At 45.4% G+C, this 15,954-nt stretch overlaps 1 protein-coding gene across 1 annotated transcript; it reads right to left on the bottom strand.

The window, feature by feature from the left end:
• Window positions 1-4,090: 4,090 nt before the first annotated feature.
• Window positions 4,091-14,830, bottom strand: LOC111247664 (uncharacterized). The gene is made up of 3 exons (XM_022798880.2): window positions 12,180-14,830; window positions 6,356-7,028; window positions 4,091-5,109 (listed from the first exon to the last, which is right to left on the bottom strand). The coding sequence occupies exons 1-3, from the start codon at window positions 12,232-12,234 to the stop codon at window positions 4,779-4,781; spliced, it is 1,059 nt and encodes a 352-aa protein (XP_022654615.1). The 5' UTR covers window positions 12,235-14,830; the 3' UTR covers window positions 4,091-4,778.
• Window positions 14,831-15,954: the final 1,124 nt, after the last annotated feature.

Below are 15,954 nucleotides of genomic sequence, written 5' to 3' on the forward strand. Positions count from 1 at the left end.
TGAATTATGCGCATTGACGGAGGAGCTGGTCCTTACGTAGAGATGTGAATATCGCCTGCGGATGTTTCCGAGTTTCTCTCATGCGTACTCACGATGTCTCAGTAGTTGATCGTTGTTGGACCTTTGTCAAGCAGTTGATATTTTATGGGGTATGGCCCCAAACGTTGCCCGGCCATCTCGGAATGTATCCGGTTTGCTATCTTACAGCAGAATTGCACCTGAAAGCCTTCGAACGCTCGAAGAGTTCCTCGAGTCATAGTGATCAGTGAATTAACATAGGTTTCATCATGTTTTGCCTGTGGCGTCACAGAAGCATCTGTCGGTATCGCATAGTTCGTTCGTTCGTTCGTTCGTTCATTCACATATAGTCGCTCATATAGATTTTTCAAGGTTTAGAAAGGATGTAAACATCTGTTTGTTTCAAACGGTGAACGATAATGTAGGCTTCTTACAACTGAGGATAAGTCAAGGAGGCTACAGCATGCTATGCCCCTTTTATAAAGCCATTCGCATGACTGGCCCGCGTGATCTGGCTTGCTACATTTCAAATGAATATTACGATCGAGCTTACACACTAAATGCCTCTACATTTTTGTATAAAAATTTCTATCGTGTTGACATAACGTATCAAAAATCGTTAAAAAAATAAACACTTAAATTATATCTCGTCGTTCCATTATATAAAAGATATATTTTGGATTATCGAATTAGTGACGGTCTCTATCGGTGTGTAGAGGGCTATGGGAAGACACCAAAGCATCCATCTTTGAAGTCACACCATGGATCTATCAAAGAACATGCTACGAAATAACCTAGTAGCAAATTCTAAATAAGCTCTTATTCTGCATAACATAACCCCCCGTACTATATATGTACCTTGTATATTTGTAGTGTTAGCCTAGATCAGTCCTACCCAACATATTTCTTGATACCTGATGTAATAGCTATTGCGACTGAGATACCCTGACCTAATTGGTCACCGACTGCTAAAAAGACATTGAACAGTTGACTCGGAGGTCGAAAAGCTGCTATCATTTCCACTGTAGGATGTCATCGGTTCTGCCATCTCTGTAAATAAACACAACACCTCTGCAAGGACTTTACTTTTTTTTTTGCCTACAGAATCAACCAAGCCCTCAACCCACATAGAAGTGCCCGTCGCAGGCTGACGGGGCACCGCCGTCAGCACCGCTTTTGGAAATGCATTGGGTTTACCAATTGTGCGACCCTAAGTCAGGCAGGCTCGCTGTCCTGTTTAGCTCAAAACCTTACCTGCTGCATTTTTCCTCCAATCGCGCGCTTGCTTGGGAGAGAACCTCGATCTGAGTGCTGTTAGGGAAACACCGGATGTTCCTTCTGATAATAATGATATGCTACGCCTTCATGCGACCCGTGGCCGATTGCGTGAGTGTGGCCATGATGAGTAAGGACTGCCTTTACTATACAGTAGAGCGCCGTGCTCGAGTGCGATATTTGCAGGCGGCTTTCCACAATCGATCCTTCCCTCCCAGAGCCCTTATTGCTTGTGCTGTCGTTGTTGTTGATATTGTGTTAGTTGCTGTTGTACACTCACATGGGGTGTGTAATGTTTGACTGCTATTTCGTTGGCAAGGGAGGTGGAGCTTTGAGTGCTTTCAAACACACAATAATGCCCACAGAGGAAGGAGCCATAGGACTCGTCACACAATGCACATTGTCAATAATGCGGCGAACGAAGTCTACAGAGAGATAGTCGAGTGGGGGGTATGACAGAGAGGTGTATTCGGTAGCCATAGCGTTGCCAGTTCCTAGAGAAAACATGGAACATTTGAGCTTTGAATTTGTACTGCTACGTTGTCGCGAATGGCGATCATTCCCGTCTTATTTTTTACTTTAGGCTGGAATTCGATGGCATACGATTGTTATACAGGATATTAACGTTCGGAATCACACACCACCGTTTCTACCTCATATTTACGTAGTCCAAATCATGGGTAAAGTACGTGATACAAAAAATAACTACACTTCAATATACTGTATCTAAAATGCATGTTGCTGCCAGCTGGGATCATGAATGAAAGGGCTGCATAATTTCTATGCAGGTTAAGATTGGGTCCACAAATCAAGGAGGGGAATGTACGTGGGATATACTGATAGTGATTCACAACCACTCATACCTGAAGCATTCTGCCCCGGTCTACCTTAATCTTGCATACACACATACCTACAGAAAGACACACGCATACGACCTCATTTGCGACAGTAGCAGCAAAAGCTAAAGTGCACTAGGAGCAAATTGATCATAAGCAGACCCCCACGTGACGTTATACTGCTGCTGGTAGAGATTGCCTATCATATCTCTGATGATGTTTAAACCACCGCGGTTCAGAGCGATGGACGTTGCCCCTGATCGGAGAAGAAGGTACTGTGGCTCGAGTGGTCACGCCGACTGGAAAGAGCAGTCACCCAATTGACAGTTGAACGACGCGCATATTATATGATTCTTGTGTATACTGAGGAAAAGCAGCAGATATTGTGATCTCGTTGTAGCAGGCAGTTTGAGTTGAGATTCGAGATTAACGCCATGGCCGGGTGTTCGGGGAGAAATGTATACAAGAAATGCTAGAACGACGATGTACCCGAATTTTGTCTCGCTTTTCGCAACTATCAAAAATATATATATATAGGTTTATATGCATGCTCTAGTTATCCGTCGTAAAACCTAACGATACCCGCTTGACAGGGATTTTACGTCGTGCGATATCCACACAGATCGTTGATTGAGGCCATCATGGTGCCACAACAGTCGAGTACGATGTTTTTAAGACTCTGTCTATAAAGCGGAAAATGTATTCCTGTAATAGTTCGTAGAGTAGGCTCGAATTAGCAAACCGGCATCAAAAAATTCCCGTCGATCCGCTTCGAATAAACAACGGCTAACTCATTATTGAATGTAAATAATAGAGTATCGAGTAAATACTCGCAATTTGACGAAACCCTCCTCGTTATCACTCGTTAAATTTCAGAACCGACTGCTATCTTCATTGTAAGCTCTATAATACTGTGCAATACAAAGCCTACCTTATTCAAGGGTTCAGCAAAGTATTTACAATATAATGGTATAGGGCGGGTTCTTCGCGCACTAGTCGTGTACCTCCTAGGGAAAACCAATTGTTAACCAAGCCAAGAGCTTCTGGAGTGCTGATAAAACAAATATGAACCGACGTCCTTACATAGCTTGCAAGGCACACGTAGACCATTTTGTCTGTAGAGGGATGCAGTGCTTTCAGGCTCCATAACAGGAGACACTAACTACATTTACACGCTGCTTGTTTTAGAAGACGGTCCTGAACATTTTGTAAGTATCGATATTTTGATGATGACATAGAGATCACACCACAACCATTTAGGATTACCTAAAATTTTGTCAGATAAAAGCTACCGAGACTGAATAATCGTAAAGCTGCTTTAACGTATAATTTGGACCTGAGATCGGCGTCGAAAATCATAGCTAATGTTTATATCGCAATACTTACGAAACCTCATTGCCATCCAGAAGGTACACAATGTCGTCCGTATTCCTTCTAATTACTGGTAGTGTACATAAGATCATTTTGCGCCCAGGATGCAATTGAGTTAATCGCTCCTTGGCCGATAAGTACACATGTTAATTTTTGTTTATTTCGGAATAGGTCGTCGGCATATATTTTAGATCTTATTCCAACAGCAGTTCGAGGGCCCTGCAGGATTCAGGGTGAGGCTTTAGTAAATAGACCGTGAGATAGGCAGTTCGTTACTTTGAGACCGCTACCGACCGCAACATTTCTCAGATTAACATGTCCTGCTAGGCCCTGTACAGGAAAAATTGAAATGAATGCAATGGCAACTTTTGGCTATTTCTCAGTTATAGAAATGTCCACTAACTGAGTAGAGGACGATTCCTTTCTCGTCAGCCCAGGCTGATTTTAGTTTAAGACTTCAGACGAGCATAGGTAGGCGGATACGTAATCTATAATGGTTTCTGAGAAATGGACCTGTGATTCTCGGTTGTAACACTCCTATGAAAATAGGTCTAACGATTAGCTACCTAATTAATAATGATTTGCAGGTATTTTTGCTTAGTTGTGAAATTTCAGTGATTTATTAGACTATATATCTATTCTCTATATACAAGTCGTATCGCACATGTGAAATTGTCACAGAACAGTATTCAATACTAACATTGATCTTTCTGTGTATGAGAGAAAAGTTTGTAAAATTTTATTATGAATTATAAACAATTAACTTTTTTGACAGTCTCATTCCGTGTCATCTTTGTTCGCTGTTTCCTCCTTGAGTGATTCAATTAGGCAGACTTTGGCTAGAAAATTAAGTGGGGGCATGGTCGAGATCGAACTCGTGGGCGCCCATACTAAAGGAATATAGACTATCCACCTTATGATGCCCATGAGTTGCAACAGAAGCGATCCAGAGATCGTGAAAAGGTACCGGACTAACACATTCGATGGGACGTTTCGAAGCGTTGACTTATCATAAACGCTCTATAGTAAAGTTTCATGAACGCATCCAACAATAAGCTCAGTCGTCGGTCAACGAGCTCGGTCGAATACATGTATAATACAAAAATTTAATAACAGTTTTTACACTTTATCTCTGTTCGATGGAACTCGTCCTCTGTTCAAACGGACTTGCTTTAAATTGCGCTCATTCGAGTGTGAGTAATACCCAGGACGATGTGATGCCTCAGAGGGTTCCATTTTAATATTGGCATTTGCGTCGGCTTGCGAAACGCTTCACGTTTAGACCGAATCCAGCGTCTCATCCATTGAGTCGTCACAATCATCCGAGACTTCGTCGGATTTAATCCCGTGCGTGAGCAGATGTCGCCGGAGGTCACAGTTGCGTCGGAACTCCTTACTGCAATGCTCGCAAATGTATGGCTTTATATCAGTGTGCGTTAACAAGTGCGTTTTGAGGTTTGAACGCTGGTTGAACGTACGGCCGCACTGAAGACATTTGTGAGGTGAGTCGTCCATGTGAAGCATTTTGTGGACAGCTAAAGTGCGACTCTGGCAGAAACCTTTGCCGCATTCATGACACTTGAATGGCTTTTCCTTCGAATGAATATACCTGAAGCGATAAACATAAAACGGGAAAGAACGTTAGGATCAACGACGCTCATCGACCGGAATCGCACGACAACGGAAGGGAGAAAATGACGATTTGACCTTTGATGATTTGACGCCAGTTCTTTATCGAGTGTGCGTCAAACCTAATGCCAGCATAAAAAGGTTCAACGGAGCCGTCTGGCCGTGACGGAGCCTGTCTTCGTCATTGACAGGAGCGCAGATTGGTGCGCCTAACCTATGACGAGTGGGCGGCTACGGATGGGTGGAGGCACACTGGAGGTATTGGGTCGGATACTTCTAACTAATGCTATTTCGACAATGATGTTCCTGAATCGAGGCACGCTACATCGACGGCCCTGCTATTTCTCTAATGCGCTTGCTCATCCTATCGACCCGTGCGACCTCCGTGAATCAATAATGCCATCACCAGGAGACGGGAAGCACCGGGACAACCGGAAACATGGGAAGTACAAATGAGAGAGAGATAGAGGGAGGGAGGGAGAGAGAGGCGAGGGGGAACACTGTGATAGGCAGGAGGTTGAATTCCCATTGGGATTTTAATGGGAAGAAATGTAGGAATAATCAATTCGTCGTAAGGTGGCGGATGATGCATTGCCTTGAAGCATCACCAGTAACAGTGTCGGCGAAGGGCGCAGTAGCTTTCTTCGTCCGGCCAAGACATTAACCGAATATGGACGTTACTGCCCAAGGTCTCAAAGCGATTGTGGCGCCGATACCGGTAGAAACCGTTATACCGTTAACACGCCGCATCTGCCGTATCAGCAAACGCAGCTAGAAGCGACATAAAGAACAGTCGCCGCAGCGAAAAACATCGTCGAAAGATCTGATGCTATTCACTAATTGCTACGTTCGTTTTAGCTGGCAGACAGTTTAGCAGGAGCGCGAAAGCAATAGCATACCAGAAGCGCTTTGGCGATGTAAAGAATTCATCAAATGAACGATTAATCCTAAGTTAAATCCTAAATTAAGCGTTCGTCCTGCTACTTTGACCGCTGCCGTGGCTTCTGCCACTGGCACTCTCTATATACTACTAAACATTTCGATAGACTTCCGCCCAGATAGCAAGCCACGAAAGAAACAATATTAGGGTCAGACTTCTCAATGACACTTTTCACAACGAAAGGAAATTTATGATAAAATCGGGTAGAAACAGAAACAGAAGAAATGTTTGGCATTTAGTGCGTGTACGAGTAAGACTTATCATTTATGCCTGTTTATCTGCCTACCTGTGGTCTCGGAGATGATCCTGTCGACGGAAGGCTTTATGACAAATATCGCAGTTGTATGGCCGCTCGTCCGTATGGGTCCTCTCATGGATCATGAGGTTGTAGCTCTTCGTGAAGCGGCGCTGACAGAAGCGGCATACGAACTCCTTCTTTGGTCGTGATACGGAGCCCGTCTCCTTCTTTGAACCCAAAACAGAGGACACCTTTGCTTGGAGTGGGGCCTGACGATGTGGCTCGAGTACGTGTCGAGGGTGACGACGTTCCTGAAGGCCTCTATGTTGTAGTTGTTGCTGCTGTGAGTAAATTTGTCGGAACAGATTGACCACTTGATTCTTTTGGAGCATTGCGTGGAACGCCGATGTAACTATTGATTCATTAGGGGTGGTCGGTGTGTTACGTACGACCTTATCCTCAACAGCAGATTCCGCGAGTTTTGCAAAATTAAACCGCTTTGAAGCATTCGATGTCGCTGACTGGGATTTGCTAACAAATCCTGCAGCTTTAGGTGGGTTAGACGCATTGATGGGCATAAAAGCAGAGGAATGGACAAGCGGCGGTGAAGACGCAGGAGAATAACTTGTCAAATGATATTTTGGTGATTGGCGATGCAGATGCAGAAACGCTGGATGAAGTTCCGGTGACTGCGGAGGCGTTAGCAGACACCTTTCCTGACCTGTAAAAGGCGTGCAAAATAGGTTATTAATTTGTCAAATATTTCACTTGCCGCCTAACCTTCCCAACTAAAAGCACAATTTTGTACAAAAAATCAGCAAGTACCCGGCGGCGGGTGCGAACGACTTCTTTCATCCTCGCCGTAACCTGTACAGCTGTAATTTACCAGTATTCAAACTTTCTGACATGAAACTATTTCTATATACGGGATGCCATGTGTTATTGTTTTTGTCGTTATTGTTCTAGCATCATTATTGTTGTAGCTGCTGTTTCTGTTGTTGTCGCTATAGCCAAAGTTGTCCACGAAACGGGTGTTTAGCGCCAGTGATTAATGCCACGAAGGCCCCACGCCGCCCATCGGGGGCTCACGACAACGTGAAACGACATAGCACCATCCGGCCCAATAGCAGCAGCAGTGCCACAAACGGCGGCAAAAAAACGCAGTGAGCCCTGGTCATCCACAAAAGGATAAAGTGCCAAGAGTAGAGCACAACTCTGGCGCTCATGACATGGCGCTCACGCATAAGTAGGCATCACCCGACCGCTCTGTTCCTCTTCCTTCGTTGCTGCAAGAGCAAAATTAGCTCCGAGAGATGGACGCAACTGAAATTACTCGGGTAACTGGACGCAGTCGGTGTAGTCACGAGAGCGATACACACACACACATACACTTAGATTCATACACGGCAAATCGGAAAAGCGTACAGGGCCGAGAGAAAAACAGGAGACATCGAAGAACTCTCAATGGGAGTGCCTCGCTTTAGCCACATACTGATGGCATTTCTGATCTCGGTAACTCTGCAGGTTAACTCTCTAGTAATTTCCCCGTTTACTCGGCAACGATGGGACGACGTTGTCCAAAAAGGACAACTGCGCCTTTACGGCAAGACCGGTGCAATCCGCCGTTCGATGCCGACCCGTACTGTTCACAGGTTCATAAGCTAACATGCCCACATTCTGTGTGCGGGTAATCCAGCCGAAAAGCAGAGGCGAAAAATGAAGAAGACGAAGTGAAATGAAGTGACATTTGGTACACGATGGAAGGAAGGCTAGCGGTTCGGTTGACGGAGTGGCAAACTAAATGGAAAACCATGTGCCTGTGCCTTTGGGCCTGCACTGTTTTAACAGATCAAGACAGCAGCAGTGGTGATGACGCTGCTGCGTCGGACCGAACAGGCACAAGACGAATTGCCCTCCAAGACGTTCGTCTGTTGGCGAGCACAAGAGAAGACTGAATCGAGCACTGATGGCCTGACGGCCCGATGGCCCTCGAACAGTCACAGGGCTGGACCAGGTACGTCTGAGCACCAGTAAGTGCTTCTACTTCAACATATCACTGCTGCTTTGGGAACAGTCAGTCAGCCAGCCAAGCGACAAATAACGTTCTCACGTCCCAGAGAGCGAACACAGTAGTAACAGAACAAACAGGCCGCTGTTAGGATCCGATCGAGAGCCAGTGCCGACTACCGGGCGGATCTTGAGCAGCTCTTGAGCGACTCTGAATCGCAAATCACATAATAAAGTAATTTATTATATGCAGTTTGTTGCTGCTCGTTCGTTCCCTGTAGCCGGCACGAGCTCCTTCGCTGTTTCTCCCTACTGCTCGCATCCATGTTTGCGTTCTTTCATTGGTATTATTGGTTTTCGATAGAAATGTCGTTTGCCATCTGATAACTGTGAATCCTCTGAGCTGGTGTCACCTGAGCGAAGAGCAGAAAGCGGCCGCGATAACTGAAGTCGCTGGTATTGGTTACGCTAGCGGAATCAACCGCTGCGTTGTCGTTGCTAATAGAACAATGGCAGAGAAAACGGTATAATTGAATTATATATATATATAGAGCAGTACTATCGACATCTGCGTTAAAGGGCACTGCAGCAGTAATATCATATCATACCCGGAATGGTACTATACTGAATAACTTAAGTTCGCCAACTGTAAATTTAACCACAATAACCAAACCAAAACAACAACAATAGTAACGCCAGTGGCTATTGTGTCCTCTAGTACGGACCGAACGTAGATATCGGCGGACATAAACGGTGCGATACCAGTTAATACTGTTTCTGTTGCTGTTGGGAAAGTTACCCATGATAGCTTGCTTCTAATGAAATTGCTCGCCGCTGAAGCCGCCTTCGGCCGGCTCTTGAATGTCTTTCAGTGGCAGCCACAGCCGCGTTGCCTACAATAACGATCGAGCAGAAGCAACGGAGGGAGTCAAGCGGCAGCGGAGGATATCAGGCGGAGCAGACATACCCCGTTTTTCGTTTGGTAGCTGTTGTTTCGGCCGCTGCTGATTGTCGTCTCCGTATGTCTACCATTACCACAACCAGTCTGCCGGTGTATGAGCAAACTTCTGTGTACGTTAAAGCTGCCATTTCTGCCGTCGGTAGGCGATCACCGTCATTAGATTTACATAATCGCCACCGTCGTCCACCGAGCTAGGCGCAAAGACGGACCACGAAACAGCCGTTTTGCGAACAAGCGGACGGATGAAGGACAAACAGCGGCTATGTGGCCCAGACTGGATCAAGACAAAATTGAACGACGACGACGACGACGACGGCCGTCCAGTTGCACTTAGACAAGTTGTGGTAGCAGTGGCATTAGTGCTACTGACGTATTACTATATAGCTGAGCTGAACAACGGTAGAACGATCGGCCACGAAAGCATTGGACGGAATCAGCTTGATGAGCGCTTTTACTCAGTCACCAACGAAGAAAACACCGATACAAGGAGAGACAGGGAGCGAGAGAATGACTGTTGATACACAGCCACTTCACGCAGGTAAAGCGCGCCACGCGGCGGGGTGTCCGGCAAGGCGTAGATTGACGTATTCTGCCGAGCGCTTATTTTTACAGGTAGCAGCAGCTGCTCACTCGACGTAATGGATCTCCATACTGGCTTTAAGATTATCACAACGACGGGTACAATATATACGAATCTGCTCCCCGCATACACGCAGTGGTTCCGATTTAAACAAACTACGCGCCAGTGCTTAATTAATTTAACCAAACATTGTCTGGCAGGAGGACATCATTTATATAGGTAGAGAGGGCTACCTGCATTGAATAACATGCCCAGCTGGAGTTTTTTTGTCTAGCTAGCAAACGGGGCAGCTATGCCAATTGGACCGGCAGAACCTGCCATGTTTGGAAAAGTGCTCAATAAATAATTACTGCTAAAATAGTTTTTTGCAAGACAAGGAGGACTGCAACGTTTCTAACAACGGTCTGTTTAGCGATCCATTTATGCAAGCCATTATAACTGTCAATAGCCGGCATGAACACATAAAACGAAAGTAGGCAGTCGAAGAACTCGTGTACTGACGTCTGGCCGTACGTTTTCTTAAACGATAAGGGCCACGGCCACCAACGTGGTGTCGCCAGGAGCAGAACAAAGACAAAGCGATGTCATAACCGCAAATCAAGTGGGTGGACGGTCAAACAACGCGAATAACTGCCTAGATAGACGGAGAGAAGGGCTCGGGGGTGAGGCAGAAATCGACGCCTACCGCACACGAACCGGATGTTGTACAACTCGCTGACATCGTCCCGTGCCGCCTCCCTCTGGCGGTATAGCACCGCCATAAAGGCTGCTGTTGCTGTTCAGGTCTCGAAAGGTGGGAGGCAAGGCGGAGACGAACGATGTATGATATTGAAAGGAAAAGTCAAATAGGGCGGCTATGAAAAACAACTAAACCAGTTACTATAGTAAGTGACAATGACAGCAGATGCCAAAGAGCGCTGCATAAATCTGAGATACTGAATGACTGCTGCTATATGCACATTTTTGATCTGGTCATCAATATTTCGCTTATTTGTGCTTCCTTTGTCGCTGTCTGCGTTGCCGTCCAAGGAAGCACTCCGACTTTACCATAGATAGATTGCCACTTGTCCTGTTTAGGCTGAATGGAATGCAGATAAGGATGGATTTAGCACAGACCAGTTGGAAACAGGGAATCGAAATAAAGCATACGTACTTAATTGCTTGTAGGCGAACCGGCACAACTTCGAATTTAGGAGGATCAGGTATATTTATACTGCGTATAGCGGCAGAATTGCCATACTGTGCCGTTCCAACATCACGATTCATTCGACCTGTCGGCACGAATCAAACGCGTTGTTGGTGACAACAGAAGCAGTTGACGTAATACTTGGAGTCATCGACTAAGGCAGCATCGGTGCTGAAGAGCCGGCGCTGCAATACTTCGGGACACTGACGACGCTTCTTTGGTCTTTTTTCCTTGATTTCCAACGAATCGCACATTGACAAAGAGCAGAGTATTTGTGCGCCGTTGCTTAAGCTGTCACGAAGCTAAATGGGAAATAAATAAGAACTCATACCGAAAACCCATAGCGATCTATCGATAACACAGTCTCTCTCTCCCTCACTGTATCAATCGCTGCGCTCAGGTTTTGTCAGAAGAGGAGGTCGCCCTTTTTTCGATCTATTTTGTCTCTTCGATTCAAAGCGGTGGCGACGGCGACGGCGACGGCGACGGCGGCGGCGGCGGCGGCAGCGCGTCGTTACCGCCAGTAAATGAGTTCGCAAAAACCGACGATTCTGCGAAGAACGTATAAATTCTTCTACGTTGAGCGAGATCGCAACTCTGAGATATAATAGAATCATCGAAGTACAGACCAAAGTGACGATAATAAAAATACTATAACGCCAAATAATCTCGAATTTTTATAACCGCGGTAAGGTAGATTAATGAAAAGGGATCTTCGGGCTGGCAACGATACGCTTGGTGTGCGTTTACGGCCGCCACGACATTGGTTATCTATTGTCGTCAGCGCGGATACAATTCATGGTGGTGTTTGTAATGAAGTTCAGTAATCAAATGAGGTTGTAAGAGAAAAGAGAGCCAAGAACAAGTTTTTCGGTCTAAGACATCTAGTAACGAGACAGAAGGCTGATCTGATCACCAGTTACTTAGTCGAGATTATTATGTACGTAAAGCTAAATTAACTGGCGTTTAAGGGTCAGTGAATGGATTTCCTAAACAGACATTCTCAAGGCGCTATCTGTAGGTATAAGGCGCATAGCTATAAACATGACGTACATTGGGCCTCTCTGTTAACCACAATATATATGATCTCCTGTCTAATGGACTCGTTTTAGTCGAATTAATCGAAAGAACAGCTTACCATCCTGTTGACCTCCGGTAGCCGACTGACTACTGGGAACGTGTTGTAACAACATAGTCCTCACGTTATTTCAAACAATACGTGTCTTTCGTGCACAAATTTCACTCACTTTCACCGTAGTGTCTTTTCGTGTGTCGCTACTACACTAAGCGACTCTTGGACCTATCGTGACGCGTGTCCTTCTCTATAACAGTCTACGCTTGTACTTGTCGTCTTCCGTTTCTCTGTTTGTCTCGGGTGGAGAATTGGCAGACAGCAGCTTCTAGCTGAGTCTGACAGCGCTCAGGACTCGCAGCCGATGGACAAGCTATTGCGTCAAATGCTGCCGGTGAGTGTGATCTGTTTACGTGTTACTGCGCCAATGAGGGTGCACACAGTAGCTCGCGTCGTCAACTACTGAACCAGAAGTCACTCGGCCACTGATCGAAATAAAACCTTCCGCTGCTACTGAAGCCCCGCCTGCTACGCCGTCCTCGCCCGCTAATCCCTGGTGGGAAAGGGCCGAACATGTCGATCGGCCAATGAGGATGGTGACGGCGTTATCCAGCAGTAGGAGGTGCGGTCATGGCTGCAACGATCCGCAGTGCCGGTGTGCTGCGTTGCTGTAGCACTTCTATGTGCCGGTAGTCACCACCGGCCGTATTGACTGTTGGCCTACAGTTAGGCCACAGTGGCCATACGTTACCATAGATGCACGTATTTGTATGTGTGACGTGTGATGATCATTTGATACGACCAAGTGAGCCTGAGCAGGCTTTGGCGGCAACGACAAAAGTATTATAAATGGAACTACGACGACAGCATATCCAGTGGGCAGTAACGAAAATGCTAAAGGAAGACGGTTTCTGGCAACTTACTGTGGACACGGCACCGATCAGCTGGGTTACGACCCAAGTCTCTAAGAATCGATGAAGTAAAAAAGGGTAATGAACGGAATAGATACTGCTGAAGGCAATAGTTAACGCCGTTGTTATACATTTGATAACATCGGCTTAATGATAAAAACTGAGCTGCACATTGGAAAAACTCATCAAACCTTGATAAAGCTTTGGGGACATAAAGCCGAAGCGGCGTGGTGACCCGCTTATAGGTAATGGCCAATCATTGTTAGGGATTCCAAAAGAGGCGCGGAAGAAGTCAGCTAAGCGCAAAGCACTAATCAGGACTTTAGCAATGGTCACGATACCTTGTAGCAGTATCTAGGGGCGAATAGCGTTTACTTATCACTAATTGCCCAGTTTTAGATAGTCTGGACATGTCCAACAAGCCGAGTTAATCGAAACTAACAAGCAAGTTCATATATGTCCTATGTTTTAAGCATCCGTATACGCAGTTTAACTTGATAAAGGAACAAATAAATAGGCCTGTGTACATGGCGTAGGAATGAAAATAGGTAGTCGTCCCATGGTGCGACATGGCAGCGCTGCCACATATTAGTGGTTGATCGCCGAGGTCCATACTTTAGAATAAATCGTATCAACTAACAGTCCGTATATTTAGCATTTGAGAAGTAGCGCAAACTCGGGTACCTTACGTGCCTCGCACACACAAAAAAAACAGTGAGTTTGGCTGGTGTGACGGAAAACTCTGATATTTTGTAGGTTTTTTTTTCATTTCTTTCTTAGAGTGTAATAGGATATGGATGCAGTTATGACGTACTCGGCGCTATCGGTACTGGCTGCCAAATATAGTCAATACCTCACTTATTTTGCTCATAGTTGAATCAGTACTTCTCCTATAAGCTCATACTTGAATTTTTATAATGACAAAAAAACGTATCATGAAACCAGCAAGGTTGAGCTAGGTTCTGGGTTCGCTCTGTCGATCGGTAAAGGGCAACGATGTCGCGCAGTCTGAAGGCAAATATCATCGGTAATGTATGCACAGGCTTTATAAATCGAATAGTTCATGAACGCAAAAGAAAGAAACAGCTAAAAGTCATGCCTCTAGATAATACAGAAAACAGAATATATATGTATATACTGTTTTATGTATTTATGGTTTAATGATATATGACATATCTGTTTTATAATGATGCAAGCATTATAATATAAATCAATAGACAAGTAGACGTCTACAACAATAAAATTGCAAAGTGCGTGTTTCTGTTAGCCAACGATAGAGTTAAACTAATTCGTTGTGTTTTAGTAGTAGCGGTGGGATGACTGATGATATGGCTGAAATTCCGAAAGAGTTACTCCAACGGATGGCTAATCAAAAATCGTCCCCGGTAGTGCACGACGAGAGGAAGCCCCAGCGGTGAGCTGAGGAGTACGAGCCGCTCGTGAAAGAACGGAAGTGGCCATCGGACTACGTCGTAAAACGGGTGCGTAGACAGTTACATGGCTTGGTTTGATCTTCAGATGAGTGCAGATGAGACATGGGAAAGCTTCAAGGTGAGGCTTTACGAAGGCTTTTCTACGGGAGAAACAAGCTCGCCGTGGAAATTCTTCTGCCACTACAAGGAAGCTGATGAGACGTTCAAAAAGTTTATGGTGCCTAATAGTCCCTAGTAGAAGAGCTAGATGTGAAATTCGAGTTTAGGCAACATTCGAAGAACAACTATATAAACATTTCCTCATCGCGGTGAGGGTGATTTCATATAGCGTTTATTTATGGTATTTCAAGACTATACGCCAGCCTAAAAGTCCAGTACTTACAGGCAGTAGCGGCCCTAGTGAACTAAGCTGATCTCACATTACCTGAGCATCATCCAGCTCGATGACAGGGGTACCCGCTCGGTCGCCTGGAACCTCCATGAGAATATCACTGTATTGCAGGTAAAAAGACAGCTTCCTGCTTAAACAGAGCATATTCGGTCGGATTCGCTTAAATTTGCGTTCTGTACTCCAGATCACAGCCGAACCATCAGCATTAATCTTAACTGCCGTCGGAATTATCTGTTTATCGTTTAACGCCACCGTACTCTCTGGAGAGAGGAATTTAGACTGGGACGCGTGCGTACGCACGCGGGCGCCAGCTTACGGAAGAAAGCCGCAGAGGTACGTTTCTTTCTACTCAATGGGCTATGGATCTGCAAATACTTTGTTGAAAAGAGGTGGACAAAGGCAACAGCCGCGGTTGCTACGAATACTAACGCGGCAACCGTCGCCGCCGACTGTTTTTGGCACCTTCGATCGCGTTGAAAGCTGAAAATCGTAAAAACCCACTGGCCGATCTCGGAAATAGCGGAATTCCGTCCGACACGCAAACGAGTAGAACGCAAGATCTCTGAGCGCTAGAGAAGACTGGTCGCAAGGTGAGGTAATCCCGCCGTATAAGTCTGGCCGAAGCGTAATGTGAACTACTCTACGACGAATGCACGACGAGTGACGGTGAAGTGCCCATTCCTGCTAGTCAACGAATGGCTATCGCGACCCCGCTTGGAAAATTTGGTATTGTCGTATTCTATAAACAACAACCAAACATTTATACGTAGTTCTCTAAGGCTACCGTAAATGCTCTTATATAAGAAGCGAAAAAAAAAGCTCAACTCAACATAGTTTTTGGCCGTAGCAGAACAAGCATTTGAATGGATGCATTTTTTCTAAGAGTTTCCACACACTAATGCCATCAATTCACATACTGGTATAATAGTCAGCTACGATGACAGATCGCGGTACGAGCTTCTTGGGTACGATGTGGTGCACATTAATCAAACTGCAAGAACTAATCTGATAGAGTATCTGAAGGCGGCACAGATTTCAAGCAAGAATGTATTCACAACGGACTAATGGGCATATATTCAGTTTGCTGGTTCGGTAGAAACATGACT

This window comes from Varroa destructor, unplaced genomic scaffold (genome assembly GCF_002443255.2).
Source record: "Varroa destructor unplaced genomic scaffold, Vdes_3.0 BEIS01000003.1, whole genome shotgun sequence".
Taxonomy (NCBI): domain Eukaryota; kingdom Metazoa; phylum Arthropoda; class Arachnida; order Mesostigmata; family Varroidae; genus Varroa; species Varroa destructor.

Excerpts from the sequence above, each read along its gene's own strand:
- LOC111247664 (XM_022798880.2), bottom strand. The coding sequence starts at position 12,234 with ATGTTGTTACAACACGTTCCCAGTAGTCAGTCGGCTACCGGAGGTCAA. Across the intron at positions 7,029-12,179 it reads TACCGGAGGTCAACAGGATG|GTCAGGAAAGGTGTCTGCTA; the intron begins GTAAGCTGTTCT and ends CGCCTTTTACAG. Across the intron at positions 5,110-6,355 it reads GATCATCTCCGAGACCACAG|GTATATTCATTCGAAGGAAA; the intron begins GTAGGCAGATAA and ends TTATCGCTTCAG.